The sequence below is a fragment of the Coregonus lavaretus genome, assembly GCF_964263955.1.
Source record: "Coregonus lavaretus genome assembly, chromosome: 23".
Taxonomy (NCBI): Eukaryota; Metazoa; Chordata; class Actinopteri; order Salmoniformes; family Salmonidae; genus Coregonus; species Coregonus lavaretus.
Genome location: NC_140010.1, coordinates 36,357,767 through 36,377,110, shown reverse-complemented (window position 1 = coordinate 36,377,110; position 19,344 = coordinate 36,357,767). Strand labels below are relative to the sequence as shown.

Sequence of the window (19,344 nt, the reverse complement as noted above, 5' to 3'; positions counted from 1 at the left end):
ACACCTGGAGTGGTGTAAAACTCGCCGCCGTTGGACTCTGGAGCAGTGGAAACGTGTTCTCTGGAGTGATTAATCACTCTTCACAATCTGGCAGTCCGACGGATGAATCTGGGTTTGGCGGATGCCAGGAGAACGCTACCTGCCCCAATGCATAGTGCCAACTGTAAAGGTTGGTGGAGGAGGAATAATGGTTCGGGCTAGGCCCCCTTAGTTCCAGTGAAGGGAAATAACGCTAAAGCATACAATGACATTCTCGACGATTCTGTGCTTCCAACTTTGTGGCAACAGTTTTGGGAAGGACTTTTCCTGTTTCAGAATGACAATGCCCCCGTGCACAAAGCAAGGTCCATACAGAAATGGTTTGTCGAGATCGGTGTGGAAGAACTTGACTGGCCTGCACAGAGCCCTGACCTCATCAAACACCTTTGGGATAAATTGGAACACCGACTGCGAGCCAGGCCTAATCGCCCAACATCAGTGCCTGACCTCAGCAATGTTCCAACATCTAGTGGAAAGCCTCCCCAGAAGACTGGAGGCTGTTATAGCAGCAAAGGGGGGACCAACTCCATATTAATGCCCATGATTTTGGAATGAGATGTTCGACGAGCAGGGGTCCTCATACCTTTGGCCATGTAGTGTATCAGTGGTAACATTTTTGCCCTCAATAGGCAAAATCTACCACAAACCCAAATCTGATTTGTGAAGGTGCTGTTGGGAAAATGCAAAACCGGAAAAACATCAAATTCTCTGCACACTTCCAGTCAGATACACATTTATTTTAATAGTTGCTAAGCTTTCGGTCAGTCGATCTTCATTAGAGCATCACATTTTGCTCTTGAAATTATGTCCCTTGAAGGCACTCAAAAGAAACCCAAAGCCTGACAATATTGCTTGGTGACATTGTAGTGGTGGGCTCAGACAGGGGAGCCTGAATAAACTAGGACTATGGGCTATTGAGTTAAAAAACGGTGCCTGCCTGTAAATTTGAGCTTACTGCTGGCCCAGTCAGCAAGCGTAAACAATTTACAGTCAACGACCGGGGCTGTGCCCTGCCAGGATTTTGACCTAGCTCTTGCAACATCACAATATCCTTCTCCCATCCGGCTCACCAGTCACTGAGCACTAGCACATGGGAAGGAGTGGCAGCCTGCCTCTCTCCTCTCCTCAAATCTGGCCAAGGTGACACAGCTGATTTTACCTCCAGCAGCCACGTTGCCTCCTCAGCCGTCCTGCTATGGTTTGTCTTGTTTTATTGATTGGGGGGAGGGTAGGGAAGGGAAGGGGGTTGAGGGATTAGCTCGGGAGAGGATGTTCCTAGGTGGGGTCCACAGTAGCCTAAGGTTATGAGTTGCTCAGGAAAGGTTTGGGGAGTTTTTGTGGGATAAGTTATAGCTCAGACACACCGGTAGAATTGTCAAACATTTGCCTGCCAACACTACTTAGCACCTCTGAACAGAGGAGTGTCGGCAGTCGATCTCTTTTGTGTTTACACAGCCAAGATTTTGAAGTTGTCAGCCACTCAGCCTTGTTCAAATATTCCAAACTAGAAGGTGGCAGTAGCTTTGTTTGGCAATGCAAGTCTGTGTGTTGCTTATGTTCTAGATTATAATGTTAGCTATGGCTGGGAATTGCCAGGGATCTCAAGATACGATATTATTACGATACTTAGGTGCCGATACTATATGTATTGCGATTCGATGTTCCAAACATATTGCTCACCAAATGTCTGCTGCAGAGGGACAAGAGACAGCCATGAGAAAATGTGTTTTGATCATAAGTAATTGAAATAAGTGCTGAAAACAAATTGGCTCCCTATTTAAAAAGAAGATGGAGAACAAGCTTTGAAGGACAAATACTGGACTTTTGGTGCAGGTACAGCCAACTAGCGCAAAAATAATATTGCGATATTGTCGATCCGATATATCGTCAAAAATAATATCCCGATATTTAACTGTATCGATTTTTTCCCCCCCATCACTAATGTTAGCTAGCTGTGCTAATGTTGCTATTTTGTAGAAAGACCTTATTGATACTAGCCAGATGGCCACAGCTAGATGACTATCTAGCAAGATGACAAATAAACGATTTAATTCACTGCCCATAATCCCATACTGCCAGCCGATAGCGAAATACTTAGCTAGCTAGCGTTAGCATATTCGCTAGCTAGCACAACATAGCTAGCTAGCTATGGACACTGCACTAACTTGGCAGCTAACATAGGCAGCCGTTTAATGGAAACTAACTAATTCTGATTTAACAATGTCAATACTAGCTACAGTGATTAGCTAACTTGGGAGAAGTATTTAGTGTTGTGTGCATTGCGTCTGTGCACTTAGCTAGCTACCATCCCATAGCCTACATTGCATATGAAGTGTGAATGTCTCATGACATTTAACTGTAGATGTACGGAGAAAATGCCCTCTTCTTTTCCTTTTTGTTGTCACTTCTGTGGCTCCCCCTCGTGGGGGTTCATGCTGTCTGATTGGCTCAAAGGCAAGTTGTTGGCCAATGACGAGCATTGCGATTCTGAAATCTTATCAGAAACATGTTGGGTCGTTTTCACAGCTTTGATGTCATCTGGACATTTTGCACATCAAATCTTTCCCGTTTAATTTTTTATTTATTTTTATTGTATTTTCTCCCCAGTCCCTAAACTTCGTTGCTTTGCGAAAGATGACAGAGACCTTTACCGATGTCAACTATCTATTACATTATTCTGTTGAGGAAGGGGTTATTTAGTCTTCTAGGGCAACATATAATGACAGAAGAGAAGCTACATGTATCTATTTGACTAACAAATAGCCGACCAAAATGTCGGAAATTATAAGCAGAAACATATCTAAATCAGGCAACAACAAAAAAATCCTGCACTTCCTGTCAACATTTTTTTCTACAGTCTTTGACTGTAGCCTATAGCACATTTTCTATATTTGCGGGTTAGGGTTAGATTTTCACTATCACATATAGTCGGGCGGTTGCAGATGGGTTATTAGTAAATGCGGGCGGGTGAGGGTGAACAAACAGCTGACCCGCGCACCACTAATAAGTACCTATCGGCAGTGAGGTTCTCAGTGTGTTTCATGCTTTAGGCATGTTAGTGAATGAAGCACATTGTGGTCTTTTCTTGTAGGTATTGGTTGGTGTGTGCATGAAGTTCAGTTTAGGCATGGTAGTCAATTTAGGGATTTCTATTTCAGACAGAGGCTAGTATGTTTCTGTGGCCATTTCCATTTTAGACATAAGCTAGTCACGTCATGGTGATGTTATCTGGATTTCTGTTGGTGGCATGGTCAGTAGGCTTGGGCGGTATACCCTATATACCGTATAAAGGGGTAATTTGAAATACCGCTGAAATGATTTTCAATACCATAAAAAAGTAATCACACCCCTTGACTTTTTCCAAATTTTGTTGTGTTACAAAGTGGGAATAAAATAGATTTCATTGTCATTTTTTTGTCAACGATCTACATAAAATACTATATAAAAGTGGAAGAAAAATTCGAACTTTGTATTTTTATTAAAATAAAATAAAACACTAATATCTTGATTAGATAAGTATTCAACTCTGAATCAATACATGTTAGAATCCCCTTGGCAGCGATTACAGCTGTGAGTCTTTCTGGGTAAGTCTTTGCGCACCTGGATTGCCCATTATTCTTTAAAAAATGATTCACGCTCTGTCAAGTTGGTTGTTGATCATTGCTAGACAAATAAACTCTGTAACTGTTTTAAAATCCCCATTGGCCTCATGGTGAAATCCCTGAGCAGTTTACTTCCTCTCAGTCAACTGAGTTAGGAAGGGCGCCTGTATCTTTGTAGTGACTGGGTGTATTGATACACCATCCAAAGTGTAATTAATAACTTCACCATGCTCAAAGGGATATTCCCCCCAAAATCATCTACCAATAGGTACCCTTCTTTGCGAACCATTGGAAAACCTCCCTGGTCTTGAATCTGTGCTTGAAATTCACTGCTCAATTGAGGGACCTTACAGATAATTGTATGTGTGGGGTACAGAGATGGGGTAGTCGTTTAAGCTTTTTGGTTACAGCAGAGACCATCAATCCCCTCCTGGATCGCGATCCCTGTTGTCTAAATTTGTTTTGTGGGTCAAATCATAAAAAAAAAAAAGTATTTTCCTACAGATAAAATTACATTTGGAAATAAATAACGCCCCTTGTGTCTGTAATACCATATACCTCGGTATGGTACAGGGGCGGTATGAAGGTATGTCAATCTGGATATCGCCCAACCTTGTATTTGTATGAAAAGGGTGGTATGCACACATCCATAAAATGTAGGATAATGTAGGGCATTTTCATGTAAAAAGCCCCATGAGCACTAGCATGTGAAGTTCATAGGAGCACATCAAATTTGGTTTCAAATGAAAGCTGAGTCTATATTTTTGATAAATTAAGGCATATATAAACTGTTCAATCATTTTCCATAGGAATAAGCTAAGCCTTTGGTTTCTGGTCAAAGAGATGGTAAAGGGGTCTTAGAAAACATCTAGCAGAAAAAGTCTTAAAAGGTATTAGAAATTCATTAAACACAATAATGTTGAAGTAAATACCCCTATTTAGTTTTGCAGAAATTAAAATAAAATCCAATTTTATTGGTCACATACACATATTTAGCAGATGTTATTGCGGGTGTAGCGAAATGCTTGTGTTCCTAGCTCCAACAGTGTAGTAGTATCTAACAATTCACAACAATACACACATCTAAAAGTAAAATAATGGAATTAAGAAATATATACAGTGCCTTCGGAAAGTATTCAGATGCCTTGACTTTTTCCACATTTTGTTATGTTACAGCCTTATTCTAAAATTGATTAAATTTTTTTTCCCCCCTCATCAATCTACACACAATACCCCATAATGACAAAGCAAAACATAGGTTTTTAGAAATTTCTGCAAATTAATTACAAATAAAAAATGGAAATATCTATTTCTATAAGTATTCAGACCCTGTACTTTGTTGAAGCACCTTTAGCAGCGATTACAGCCTCGAGTCTTCCTGGGTATGACGCTACAAGCTTGGCACACCTGTATTTGGGGAGTTTTTCCCATTCAAGCTCTGTCAGGTTGGATGGAGAGTGTTGCTGCACAGCTATTTTCAGGTCTCTCCAGAGATGTTCGATCGGGTTCAAGTCCGGGCTCTGGCTGGGCCACTCTAGGACATTCAGAGACTTGTCCCGAAGCCACTCCTGCTTTGTCTTGGCAGTGTGCTTAGGGTCGTTGTCCTGTTGGAAGGTGAACCTTCACCCCAGTCTGAGGTCCTGAGCAGGTTTTCATCAAGGTTCTCTCTGTACTTTGCTCCGTTCATCTTTGCGTCGATCCTGACTAGTCTCCCAGTCCCTGCCAATGAAAAACATCCCCACAGCATGATGCCGCCACCACCATGCTTCACCGTAGGGATGCTGCCAGGTTTCCTCCAGATGTGATGCTTGGCATTCAGGCCAAAGAGTTCAATATTGGTTTCATCAGTACACTCCTGAGTGGCGCAGTGGTCTAAGGCACTGCATCGCAGTGCTAACTGTGCCACTAGAGATCCTGGTTCGAATCCAGGCTCTGTCGCAGCCGGCCGCGACCGGGAGACTCATGGGCGGCGCACAATTGGCCCAGCGTTGGCCCCCAGGTAGGAGAGGGAATGGCCGGCAGGGATGTAGCTCAGTTGATAGAGCATGGCGTTTGCAACGCCAGGGTTGTGGGTTCGATTCCCACAGGGGGCCAGTATAAAAAAAAATATATAAAAAAATATGTATTCACTAACTGTAAGTCGCTCTGGATAAGAGCGTCTGCTAAATGACTAAAATGTAAATGTAATCAGACCAGAGAATCTTGTTTCTCATGATCTGAGAGTTTTTTAGGTGCCTTGTGGCAACTCCAAGCGGGCTGTCATGTGCCTTTTACTGAGGACTGGCTTCCGTCTGGTCACTCTACCATAAAGGCCTGATTGGTGGAGTGCTGCAGAGATGGTTGTCCTTCTGGAAGTTTCTCCCATCTCCAGAGAGGAACTCTAAAGATCTGTCAGAGTGACCATCGGGTTCTTGGTCACCTCCCTGATCAAAGCCCTTCTCCCCCGATTGCTCAGTTTGGCAGGGCGGCCAGCTCTAGGAAGAGCGTTGGTGGTTCCAAACTTCTTCTATTTAAAAATGATGGAGGCCACTGTTTTCTTGGGGACCTTCAATGCTGCAGAAATCTGTGCCTCGACACAATCCTGTCTCGGCGCTCTACGGACAATTCCTTCAACCTCATGGCTTGGTTTTTGCTCTGACATGCGCTGTCAACTGTGGGACCTTATATAGACAGGTGTGTGCCTTTCCAAATCATGTCCAATCAATTGAATTTACCACAGGTGGACTCCAATCAAGTTGTAGAAACATCTCAAGGATGATCAATGGAAACATTTGCTAAAATGTCTAAAAACCTGTTTTCTCTTTGTCATTATGGGGTATTGTGTGTCGATTGCTGAGGAAAATGTTTTATTTAGTCAATTTTAGAATAAGGCTGTAACGTAACAAAATGTGAATACTTTCCGAAGGCACTGTAAATATTAGGACGAGCAAAGGTCAGCCTCGAAACCTTAATGACTTGGAGAAGATCTGCAAAGAGGAGTGGGACAAAATCCCTCCTGAGATGTGTGCAAACCTGGTGGCCAACTACAAGAAACGTCTGACCTCTGTGATTTCCAACAAGGGTTTTGCCACCAAGTACTAAGTCATGTTTTGCAGAGGGTCAAATACTTATTTCCCTCATTAAAATGCAAATCAATTCATAACATTTTTGACATGTGTTTTTGTGGATTTTTTTGAGATGAGTAAAGCAGTATGTAAACATTATTAAAGTGACTATTGTTCCATTATTAAAGTGGCCAGTGATTCTATGTATATAGGACAGCAGCCTCTAAGGTGCAGGTTTGAGTAACTGAGTGGTAGCCGGCTAGTGATGGCTATTTAACAGTCTGATGGCCTTGAGATAGAAGCTGTTTTTCAGTCTCTTGGTCCCAGCTTTGATGCACCTGTACTGACCTTGCCTTCTGGATGATAGTGGGGTGAACAGGCCGTGGCTCGGGTGGTTGATGTCCTTGATGATCTTTTTGGCCTTCCTGTGACATCTGGTGCTGTAGGTGTCCTGGAGGGCAGGCAGTGTGCCCCCGGTGATGCGTTGGGCAGACCTCATCACCCTCTGGAGAGCCCTGCGGATGCGGGCGGTGCAGTTGCCATACCAGGCAGTGATACAGCCTGACAGGATGCTCTCAATTCTGCATCTGTAAAAGTTTGTGAGGGTCTTAGGGGCCAAGACACATTTCTTTAGCCTCCTGAGGTTGAAGAGGCGCTGTTGCGCCTTCACCACACTGTCTGTGTGGGTGTACCATTTCAGATTGTCAGTGATGTGTACGCTGAGGAACTTGAAGCTTTTCACCTATAGAAATGAGAAAATATCTTAAAGATATGATAATGAAAAGTTCACATAAGTAACATGTAAATTAGTTAGTGTTTTTACTGATAATTTGGTAACAGAATGACCAAAAAATCAGGAACAGAATGACTGAATTGGCTACAATGGGAATTCATAGTAATCACAAACCACGTTTTGTTCCACTGTATGTATCATAACATATATAACTGTTTTCTTTCTCTTTCTGTCATGTGTGGACAATCCCCCCCTCTCTCCCTGTCTCTCTCTTATCTTTCTCCAGTTAATGTCACCTCTCCCGGCTCTTACTGACACCTACCCATGAGCCCACCCCTTTTAAAAATGTAACCAGCCATCTCACCCACTGAGCACCGACTGACAAAGGAAAAGTTGTTGAAATTTTGTCCGTCCAAATCTGAACCAATCAAAGACATCTGTTTCACAAGTTTGGACAGCACAGTACTGTACTTTACTGTACTGAAATGTAATGTGCTGTACTGTGATCTGTGATACTGTGAGACATATTTTCAATCTTAATTTGGAGTAGATATGTAAAAGGTTTTGGAAAACATGGTCACATTAAAAACTGAGGGAGATTTGACCGTCATTCTGTTACCAAACTTTACATCTGCACTGTTTTTTCGAGTAAATGTGTTTTTGTAAAATTATCACTGGAAATTGATAAAAGTAGTCCTTGTGCATACAGTTGTATGGTTTAACTTTGCAATCAATGGTTTTTGTTTGGCATACTTTTAAAAATCTGAGTCTCAGTGTCATTCTGTTACCGTGGAGTTGCCCAGAACAATATCATTGTATTTGTATGATTAAATTCAGACTCTCACTAGTTAATAGTTGAATTACTGTTTGTCTTTGTATTTTGGCTTTTGGCCAGATGAGACTGAACGTTATAGTACTTCCTGTATGTATGTTTGAGTTGGCATGCCATGCATACTGGTACTTAAAGTATGTATGTGGTCTGTTTGTGCTTTTGCCTACTCCATTGTCATTGTCAAGCCAAACATAGCATGACAATTCCATAAGGAGTTGGAAAGAGAGCAGAAAGAGCAAAAAAAAAGCCAGTATAGTCTGCCCTCTATTTCTAATAGCAAGCTCTTTTTTGGCATTCATCATGTTTATTGTGGGTTAGATTCCTGCACAGTTAATGCATGTGTTAACTGTGTAAGGCCGGAATACAAGTGATTGTTAATCAGCCTCAAATCGCATAATGTTCCCTGCGAATGTGTATTTGGTGGTTTGACTTCTCAGCAACATTTTTCATTGGATATTGATGCAAAACCATACCTAACAGTTGGTAGCACTTCTTCTCAAAATGAACGACACGGTTTTGTAGTATTCCACCTAACTGTCTTAAACTCACTATATCATAAATTAGATTTTTGGTAATGCGTAAACAAATAATATTTTCGAAATGCTATGAAAATTCTAAACTTTTATTTAGAATTATCAAGGGATTGCATGTGTTAAATATCTGCCTTCCAGCCTAACCCAGCCTGTTTCTTCACTGTCCTGTATGTCTGTCCCGCAGCATAACCCAGCCTGTCTCACTGTCCATGTCTCACACAGCCTAAGCTAGGGCTGTCCCCTTTGGCCTCGTCCCCTGGCTCTGAGGAGGTGTCCTGCCACGTCTCCATGTCGTCGCCCCCAGCCTCCCAGTCCCAGTCGCGGGTGAAGTATGTGTCCCTGGGTGTGCTGGTGCTGCAGACCACCTCGTTGGTGCTCACTATGAGGTACTCGCGCACGCTGCAGGGCGAGGGGCCCCGCTACCTAGCCTCCTCAGCCGTGGTTTCGGCCGAGATGCTCAAGATCCTCACCTGCCTGCTGCTCGTCTTCTACGACCACAGTGAGTATAGTGATCGATCTGGCTGTCCGTGTTCCCGGCTTTCTGTCTGTCTGTAACACAGTGAATGGATGAACAATGACAACAAAGAAAATATTACTACAGTCTCTTTGTCTATCTATCTTGTTCTTAGGATTCAGTGTGTGAGTGTTAAATCTTTGTTTCTCTTTCTGTCAGGCTTCAGTGTTCGGGCGTTGAATCGTGTGCTGAATGAAGAGATTCTTAATAAGCCCATGGAGACGTTGAAGCTGGCCATCCCATCAGGCATCTACACACTCCAGAACAACCTGCTTTATGTCGCCCTGTCCAACCTGGATGCTGCTACCTACCAGGTGAGAGACGTGACGTGTGCGCTTGTATGTGGCAACATGTATAAGGGGAACAAAAGTGGACCAAGAATGGAGCCCTGAGGGACTCCACACTCCATTTCATGTCCAGTTTTTGACTGGCAGGAGTTTAAATCGATATTGTCCCCAACCAGGTGACGTACCAGCTGAAGATCCTGACCACAGCACTGTTTTCAGTGTCCATGCTGGGGAAGAGACTGGGGTTCTACCAGTGGCTCTCCCTGCTCATCCTCATGACTGGTATCGCTCTCGTACAGGTGACAAGACTAAACACACCCCACAAGTCAATAACTTCTCATTCATACCAAATCTATGAAAGTTGGTTGGTTTTAGGTCTGTTTGGATGTGTTTTTGTCTCTGATTAGTCATGGACTTTTGTGTATCCACATTAGGGAGGTAGAAGTCTAAAGTTCACATTTTTTTCAGAATCATTTGCATAATTCAGTGGTAACATGATCTCCATGAAAAGTTTATAGAATTTTGCAACCTTACTCCACATGCACATCCTTGTTTGTGGGTGTTACATACTGAATGTTGTTGATGTACTGTGTGTTTGTCTCTGCAGTGGCCTACAGAGTCTATGGGTGGGCCATCTCAGAGGCCTCTGTCTGCAGGCTCCCAGTTAGTAGGTGTGATAGCCGTACTGATAGCCTGCTTCTCCAGTGGTTTCGCTGGAGTCTACTTTGAGAAGATCCTCAAAGAAACCAAACAGAGTGTGTGGGTCCGCAACATCCAGTTAGGTCAGCATCACTGGAATCTGTGTATGTGTGTATGTGTATCCTTGAGTGTGTCTCTTTGTGTATGCATGTTTGTTTCATTGATAAATTCTACATAAACTGTACTTCACACTGTCTTTCTGGCTCTTGGTATGTGTAAATATTTTTCCACTTTCTCTATAAAGAACACACCATTATATTTAATGGTCTCCATGTAATCAAGTGAGTTTTATAGCTCCTCAGAAATGTAAAAAATGAAATAATTTACTTCATTTAAACCCAATGTATTCACACAACAGTATAGCAACTTTAGGTTGGAGGCACCATCCCATAGCCCTTGTAATTTAAATCATGTAGCTATTAACAGTAGATATTGTCACTAAGTCTTAGGCAATGTTCTGGTGCCAAAATGCTGGTCTTAGCTCATTAAACCATAAACTATACAAGCATGTAATTATAAACCATGGCAAACAATGGAATGCTTAACAATTATTTTAAAGAATCCTCCCTCAAAACCTCACCCATTTCTCTCTCTTTCTCTCTCTCTCTCTCTCTCTCTCTCTCTCTCTCTCTCTCTCTCTCTCATTTTCTCTCTCTATCACGTATTGACACTCTCACACACACACACTCACACACGTACATACACACACACAATTACACATGCACACACACAATCACCATATACGTTGCTGCTACTATTTATCATATGTATCCTGCTGCTCAGTCACTTCTCCCTCTGATTACATCTACATACTGTAACTACCTCAAGTATCACCAGTATCCCTGCACATTGATATTGGTACTGGTATTGACCTTGTGTGTATATACACTGCTCAAAAAAATAAAGGGAACACTTAAACAACACAATGTAACTCCAAGTCAATCACACTTCTGTGAAATCAAACTGTCCACTTAGAAAGCAACACTGATTGACAATACATTTCACATGCTGTTGTGCAAATGGAATAGACAACAGGTGGAAATTATAGGCAATTAGCAAGATACCCCCAATAAAGAAGTGGTTCTGCAGGTGGTGACCACAGACCACTTCTCAGTTCCTATGCTTCCTGGCTGATGTTTTGGTCACTTTTGAATGCTTTCACTCTAGTGGTAGCATGAGACGGAGTCTACAACCCACACAAGTGTATGTCAGCGTAGTGTCCAGAGCATGGAGGCGCTACCAGGAGACAGGCCAGTACATCAGGAGACGTGGAGGAGGCCGTAGGAGGGCAACAACCCAGCAGCAGGACCGCTACCTCCGCCTTTGTGCAAGGAGGAGCAGGAGGAGCACTGCCAGAGCCCTGCAAAATGACCTCCAGCAGGCCACAAATGTGCATGTGTCTGCTCAAACGGTCAGAAACAGACTCCATGAGGGTGGTATGAGGGCCCGACGTCCACAGGTGGGGGTTGTGCTTACAGCCCAACACCGTGCAGGACGTTTGGCATTTGCCAGAGAACACCAAGATTGGCAAATTCGCCACTGGCGCCCTGTGTTCTTCACAGATGAAAGTAGGTTCACACTGAGCACGTGACAGATGTGACAGAGTCTGGAGACGCCGTGGAGAACGTTCTGCTGCCTGCAACATCCTCCAGCATGACCGGTTTGGCGGTGGGTCAGTCATGGTGTGGGGTGGCATTTCTTTGGGGGGCCGCACAGCCCTCCATGTGCTCGCCAGAGGTAGCCTGACTGCCATTAGGTACCGAGATGAGATCCTCAGACCCCTTGTGAGACCATATGCTGGTGCGGTTGGCCCTGGGTTCCTCCTAATGCAAGACAATGCAAGACTCCTAATGCACCTCATGTGGCTGGAGTGTGTCAGCAGTTCCTGCAAGAGGAAGGCATTGATGCTATGGACTGGCCCGCCCGTTCCCCAGTCCTGAATCCAATTGAGCACATCTGGGACATCATGTCTCGCTCCATCCACCAACGCCACGTTGCACCACAGACTGTCCAGGAGTTGGTGGATGCTTTAGTCCAGGTCTGGGAGGAGATCCCTCAGGAGACCATCCGCCACCTCATCAGGAGCATGCCCAGGCGTTGTAGGGAGGTCATACAGGCACGTGGAGGCCACACACACTACTGAGCCTCATTTTGACTTGTTTTAAGGACATTACATCAAAGTTGGATCAGCCTGTAGTGTGGTTTTCCACTTTAATTTTGAGGGTGACTCCAAATCCAGACCTCCATGGGTTGATAAATTTGATTTCCATTGATAATTCTTGTGTGATTTTGTTGTCAGCACATTCAACTATGTAAAGAAAAAAGTATTTAATAAGATTATTTCATTCATTCAGATCTAGGATGTGTTGTTTAACTGTTCCCTTTATTTTTTTGAGCAGTGTATATATATATTTTTTGTGTGTGTTTATTTTACCTGACTTAGTATTATTGATTCCATGCTCTTTTAAAGACACTTTTCTATATCTTTTTTTTAAATATTGAATACTGCATTGTTGAGGAAGAGCTTGCAAGTTAGCATTTCACTACACTGTTTACACCTGCTGTATCCTGTGCATGTAACAAATAAACTTTGATTTGATCTCTTTCCCTCTCCTAGGTTTGTTTGGCCTGGTGTTTGGTCTAATTGGAGTGTTTGTGTACGACGGAGAGAGAGTGAAGGAGTCCGGAATGTTCCAAGGTTACAACTCAATCACCTGGACCGTTGTAGCCCTGCAGGTAGTGTACATATGCTTAAGTTATCGTTTCAAAAAGCGTATACATTTTATTATAACATAGGCCAGGGGTCGGCAACCTTTTTTGTGTGGAGTGACAATTTACAATTTATCCTACCATTTCTAATGATCTGTGTGCCAGTTATGATTTTCATATGTGCATTACAACTAATTGTGTCTATTGAATATCTAATTGCCCGAAAAACAGGAAGAATTCCATCAAACTCGCTAAACAGAGGCGCTGTCCATTAGCACCACGGACTTGACCTTGGAACATAGATTCTCCTGGTGAATGATACAGTGACATTTAACCACGAGGTGGCCAATCTTGTCTTCATGCAGCTTTTGCGAATCCTTTATGTTTCCCCACCATAGCGGGGGCACCGTCAGTTGTAGCAGTTTTTAATATCGACACCTCTCTCCTCAAAATGATCTGTGAAGGCTTTTGCTACATCTTCCCCTTTAGTAGTACCATGCGAGGGTTTTAGACAAAGCAGCTCCTCACGTACCTGCTCTGAGTCACAGTATCTTGCAACAACTGCCAGATGTGGAATGTCATTCACATCCACACTCTCATCAAGAGCCACACTAAACATAGGTGCATCTTGAATCTTTTATTTTTTACCCCTTTTTCGATCTTGTCTCATCGCTGCAACTCCCCAACGGGCTCAGGAGGCAAAGGTCGAGTCATGTGTCCTCCGAAACATGACCCACCAAACTGCACTTCTTAACACCCGCCCGCTTAACCCGGAAGCCAGCCGCACCAATGTGTCGGAGGAAACACTGTTCAACTGACGACGAGGTCAGCCTGCAGGCGCCCGGCCCGCCACAAGGAGTTGCAAGAGAGCGATGAGCCCCAGATCGAGGGAGATTATCAGTGGTCTTGTATGTCTTCCATTTCCTAATAATTGCTCCCACAGTTGATTTCTTCAAACCAAGCTGCTTACCTATTGCAGATTCAGTCTTCCCAGCCTGGTGCAGGTCTACAATTTTGTTTCTGGTGTCCTTTGACAGCTCTTTGGTCTTGGCCATAGTGGAGTTTGGAGTGTGACTGTTTGAGGTTGTGGACAGGTGTCTTTTATACTGATAACAAGTTCAAACAGGTGCCATTAATACAGGTAACGAGTGGAGGACAGAGGAGCCTCTTAAAGAAGAAGTTACAGGTCTGTGAGAGCCAGAAATCTTGCTTGTTTGTAGGTGACCAAATACTTATTTTCCACCATAATTTGCAAATAATAATAATTACAGGCCTCTCTCATCTTTTTAAGTGGGAGAACTTGCACAATTGGTGGCTGACTAAATACTTTTTTTTCCCCACTGTAACTTTGGTGCGAAAAGTGCAAATCAATCCCAGAACAACAGCAAAGGACCTTGTGAAGATGCTGGAGGAAACAGGTACAAAAGTATCTATATCCACAGTAAAACGAGTCCTATATCGACATAACCTGAAAGGCCGCTCAGCAAAGAAGAAGCCACTGCTCCAAAACCGCCATAAAAAAGACAGACTACGGTTTTCAACTTCACATGGGGACAAAGATCGTCCTTTTTGGAGAAATGTCCTCTGGTCTGATGAAACAAAAATAGAACTGTTTGGCCATAATGACCATCATTATGTTTGGAGGAAAAAGGGGGATGCTTGCAAGCCGAAGAACACCATCCCAACCGTGAAGCATGGGGGTGGCAGCATCATGCTGTGGGGGTGCTTTGCTGCAGGAGGGACTGGTGCACTTCACAAAATAGATGGCATCATGAGGAAGGAAAATTATGTGGATATATTGAAGCAACATCTCAAGACATCAGTCAGGAAGTTAAAGCTTGGTCGCAAATGGGTCTTCCAAATGGACAAGCATACTTCCAAAGTTGTGGCAAAATGGCTTAAGGACAACAAAGTCAAGGTATTGGAGTGGCCATCACAAAGCCCTGACCTCAATCCTATAGAAAATGTGTGGGCAGAACTGAAAAAGTGTGTGCGAGCAAAGAGGCCTACAAACCTGACTCAGTTACACCAGCTCTGTCAGGAGGAATGGACCAAAATTCACCCAACTTATTGTGGGAAGCTTGTGGAAGGCTACCCGAAACGTTTGACCCAAGTTAAACAATTTAAAGGCAATGCTACCAAATACTAATTGAGTGTATGTAAACTTCTGACCTACTGGGAATGTGATGAAAGAAATAAAAGCTGAAATAAATCATTCTCCCTACTATTATTCTGACATTTCACATTCTAAAAATAAAGTGGTGATCCTAACTGAGCTAAAACAGGGAATTTTTACTAGGATGAAATGTCAGGAATTGTGAAAAACTGAGTTTAAATGTATTTGGCTAAGGTGTATGTAAACTTCCCACTTCAACTGTATTCTGACTATTCACTTTAGGTGTGTGTGCACAGTTGTGTATGAGAGAGAAAGAAAATTAAATAAGAGAGAGGCAAAGTAAGTGAATGTTTGTTCATGCTTGAATGCCTATGTAAATGTGTGCATTTATGTGTGACTGGTTGTGTGTATTCTGTCTTCCATCAAATCCATGTCCTCTGTGTGTTCTTTGTGTTTCCAGGCTCTGGGTGGGTTGGTCATAGCAGCAGTCATTAAGTATGCAGACAACATCCTGAAGGGCTTTGCCACGTCACTCTCCATCATCCTGTCAACACTCATATCCTACTTCTGGTTGAAGGACTTCGACCCAACCAGGTACACACACACACACTTTGATAAATAATTTGGCCAGGTCGGTCTTGGACAAAAGGTTCACGTCTCCACAGAGAGATAAGTATATAAAACGATACAAAGCATCAAGGGCGTTTTCACATATAAATGACCTGTATTATCTAGATCCTGGAGCATTTGGTACCCTGATCCGTGCTATAAAGCATATGTGAAACACAAAAGAGAAGCCTGCCCCAAACCAATCTTGGTCCCTTCCCTGCCCATCCAATATCCAGGACCAGAGTACAAGCAGTTGTTCAAGTCATCTGCACCAGGGAGCTGAATTCATATGTGAAAACGCCCTGATTATACATTTCTGCCTACAGCTCTAACAACGTCCTCTTTCTCTCTCTCCCAGTGTGTTCTTCCTGGGAGCAGTGCTGGTCATTGCTGCCACCTTCCTTTACAGCTACGAGGGCAAGAGGCCTGCCATCAACCGTAGCAAAGTATAGAGGGAGATCCATCACCCACAGCCTTGGAACTCCAAAGAAGAGACACACAGGGCAAGATGGATGGAGGAATATGTTGCTGAGAAGTGGTGCTGAGCAATTAACCAAAATGTCGGTTATTTTTCCATTTTAAAACAACTAATTGACTGACCTTAGATCAATTATTTGAATTCCATTTCACTGCAGTTTCTCTAGAGATAAATCAGATCATGCAAGAACTGTGCGATGTAGTAGGGAGTTGAAGTTTCCAACAGGCCAATGTTCTACATAGTTTAGCATAGAAAACGTGATAATTATCTACAAAGACCATAATTCATTGCGCGGCTACTTGTCTGGTCTGTTTTTTTTTTGCCTGCTAGGAAGAGACAGAGGAATGCGCAATCAAGAGTGCATACATAAGAGAGCAGCTGCGTCGTGAGATATTGGTATTCCGCAGTCATAAAAGTATGCCTTATTTACTTTGAAGAACTATTAAAATAGTGATTTTGTCAGCGCGCTTAAGCAGCAGTTCTATAGAGATGAGATGATGACTTTGAATGAAATAATGTCATCAAATAAAACAAATGTAATATACACAACAACTGAAATATTTTATTAAAGTAATGTGAATAACTGATAGTTAATAAGTGATAAGCAGTAATGGGCAGTCACTACCATCATGGGACTTTTATTAATTGTAACATTCTGTGTTACAGCATTCAACCCACGTAATATATCTGCTAAATATCTGTATGTGACCAATAAAATTAGATTTGATTTAATGCATAGTGCATTTAATGTAAAATATCTTGATTCTTTTTAAATAATTGAACCGAAGCGACCTCAAAAAACAATAATCGCTCCGCACTAGTGAGAAGGTCCGTGTAGTCAAGGAGGAGCACAACTCCTGGAAAAGGAATGTAGGCGGCAGGAGTCCTAAAATGTTTAATGTACACAACAACAGATAGGAATCGCCTGAAGACTGAGACAAACAACACAGACAAGGTTTTAACTGTCCAATACTGGTACTAGTAGTCAAGATGGAGGTCAACATTTGATAATGATGATTTAGCATTTATAAAGCTCCTTATTGAAATTCAAAGCGCTTTACATGCATGGGGGTAATAATGCAACCACACTCTCCCACAGTGACGCCATCAAGTTCTTGATCGAACAGGCTCATGAAGGTGACTTCTCCACAGTTCACACTTGTATGCACGTCACCCCCCCCCCCCCCCATGTCATGGAGCTGAAGCTACTATGATGCCTATGCAGGGCATATGAAGGGTTCTGCTCACATGTGACCTCTCACCTTTCACCTCAGGGCTGATAGAGCCAAACTCAACAAAGCATGGAATCATCGGAAAAATGACTTTACAGGGAACAACGAGAATTCATGGATGAATCCAAGAATTCACTGCCAAAGTTACTGTTTTTTAAATATTCAATTTTTGTATATTTTATCATGATTTTGGGGAGTAGGGGAACAGGAATTTGTAGAATGAATATATTTAAATGAATGGAATGCCTCACAGGTTAACGCCCCTCATTTGTTTTTGAGTGACAGCTCCACCTAGTGGGAGCGTCGGGCTGTAGCACATTTACTGCAGAGGGGAGTGGTTGAGACCAATGACTGTAGAGATGCAGGATGTCCTTTTATTGGGGACAGGGAGGAAAAAGATTAAAGGAAGGAATGCTTTGAACTTGCCGCTCATTGTCCGGCCATTCAGATCCAAAGAATTACACATCCAATTGCTGATGTTTTTATGCAAAACTGGCCTGTCATGCAAGATAAAATGAATAAATTAAGTGATCAAATGAGAAATAAGGGTCTAAACAGATATTTTGTATTGAAAGAGCTAGTATTGTGTATGTTATTTCATCTAGGTATGAAATCCCAAAGCAGGACTGATTGATGAGCAAGAGTTCATAAATTATTTGATGTTTCTCAACAACTGGGTCATATTCATGAGGCACCAAACGGAACAAAATGGGCGGAAACAGGGACGGACTACCCGAACTTGTCCAATAAGAAATGCGTTTTGTGTTGGAAAAACATTTTGCTGCGGTGTGCTCTAATGAAGGCGATCCTGGTTCCTATGGAGCCGAGTTTAGACAAACCAAACCAGTCTCTATAGCAACAGATCACCGAATATGTTTGGTACCAATTCAAAAGTTCATAAACTGTGTTCATATAATATATGAACACAAAAGCCATCATTGTGAATATTACCTCCAACCTGTCTTTCCTGATCATGTTTCCTTCTATATCTCTCGGTCAACAGTCCCTCTGTGTTTGCATAGTCTTGAAGTGGAGATGAGGGATTGTAGGCATGCAGAGAGAAAATGATGGAGTGATGAGAGGGAGAGAAATGGACAGACAGATGGGAAGGTGACGACTGAAACTGGTGAGCAGCACAGATGGAGCATGAATCATGTGACATTGTGTCATATGGCAGGGGCTCCTCTGGATGAACCCGCTAGCCCAGACTATTGCCATAATAGTGTACTGTGGTGCTATGGCCCAATCCCAAATCAACCCCTAGCCCCTAACCGAAGGCACTTTGTGTAGATCTGAAAGGATTGTATAGATAAGCAATATGGGTAGGGGCTAGCAGGTTGGATTTAGAATTGGACATTCATGTGTGTGCAGGTAGATACTCAACTCACACCAGAAAACCCACACCTTTAACCTTTCTATGTTTCAAAGTGAGTGGATAGACAATGGCGTATTTCAATAAGACTACAATTAGCCCATTTCTTTTTAGAACTTTATGCCAAGTAGGTGCTCTTAATACAATCTGATTGATGTGAGTTGATCTTAAACTAACAGAAGATTCATATAATATGTTTTGCCTCTTATAATTAAATATCTTAACAATGTGTTCTTAAAGTGTTGTATGTTAAAGGCCATTATGTCCATAATTGGCACTGAGGAGGTTTTCCAGCTTGCAGGATATCATGGCCAATGTAAGAAGTTCCATTCCATTCAAGTGTGATCAGCTGATACAAAATACTATTCTTATTCCAGTCAAAGACCGTTTTCTCTCTCATGCAATAAGGTCTACTGTAGGATACAGGATGCAGTTCTGTGTTCAGTCCACCTCAATGGAACTCCGATAGCTCTGTCCCTTTCTTTCCAAAGGCAGATAGAACTCTAGTACAGCACTGTGGCCGTCCAAAAACAGTCGGACTCAAT

At 42.7% G+C, this 19,344-nt stretch overlaps 1 protein-coding gene across 1 annotated transcript; it reads left to right on the top strand.

The window, feature by feature from the left end:
* Positions 1-1,119: 1,119 nt before the first annotated feature.
* On the top strand, positions 1,120-18,962 carry LOC311099135 (UDP-N-acetylglucosamine transporter-like). Its single transcript, XM_084139795.1, has 8 exons — positions 1,120-1,237; positions 9,006-9,282; positions 9,457-9,611; positions 9,761-9,883; positions 10,192-10,366; positions 12,901-13,019; positions 15,569-15,702; positions 16,076-18,962. Exons 1-8 carry the CDS (start codon positions 1,235-1,237, stop codon positions 16,167-16,169), a joined length of 1,080 nt encoding a protein of 359 aa, XP_083995921.1. The 5' UTR covers positions 1,120-1,234; the 3' UTR covers positions 16,170-18,962.
* The last annotated feature ends 382 nt before the right edge of the window (positions 18,963-19,344 follow it).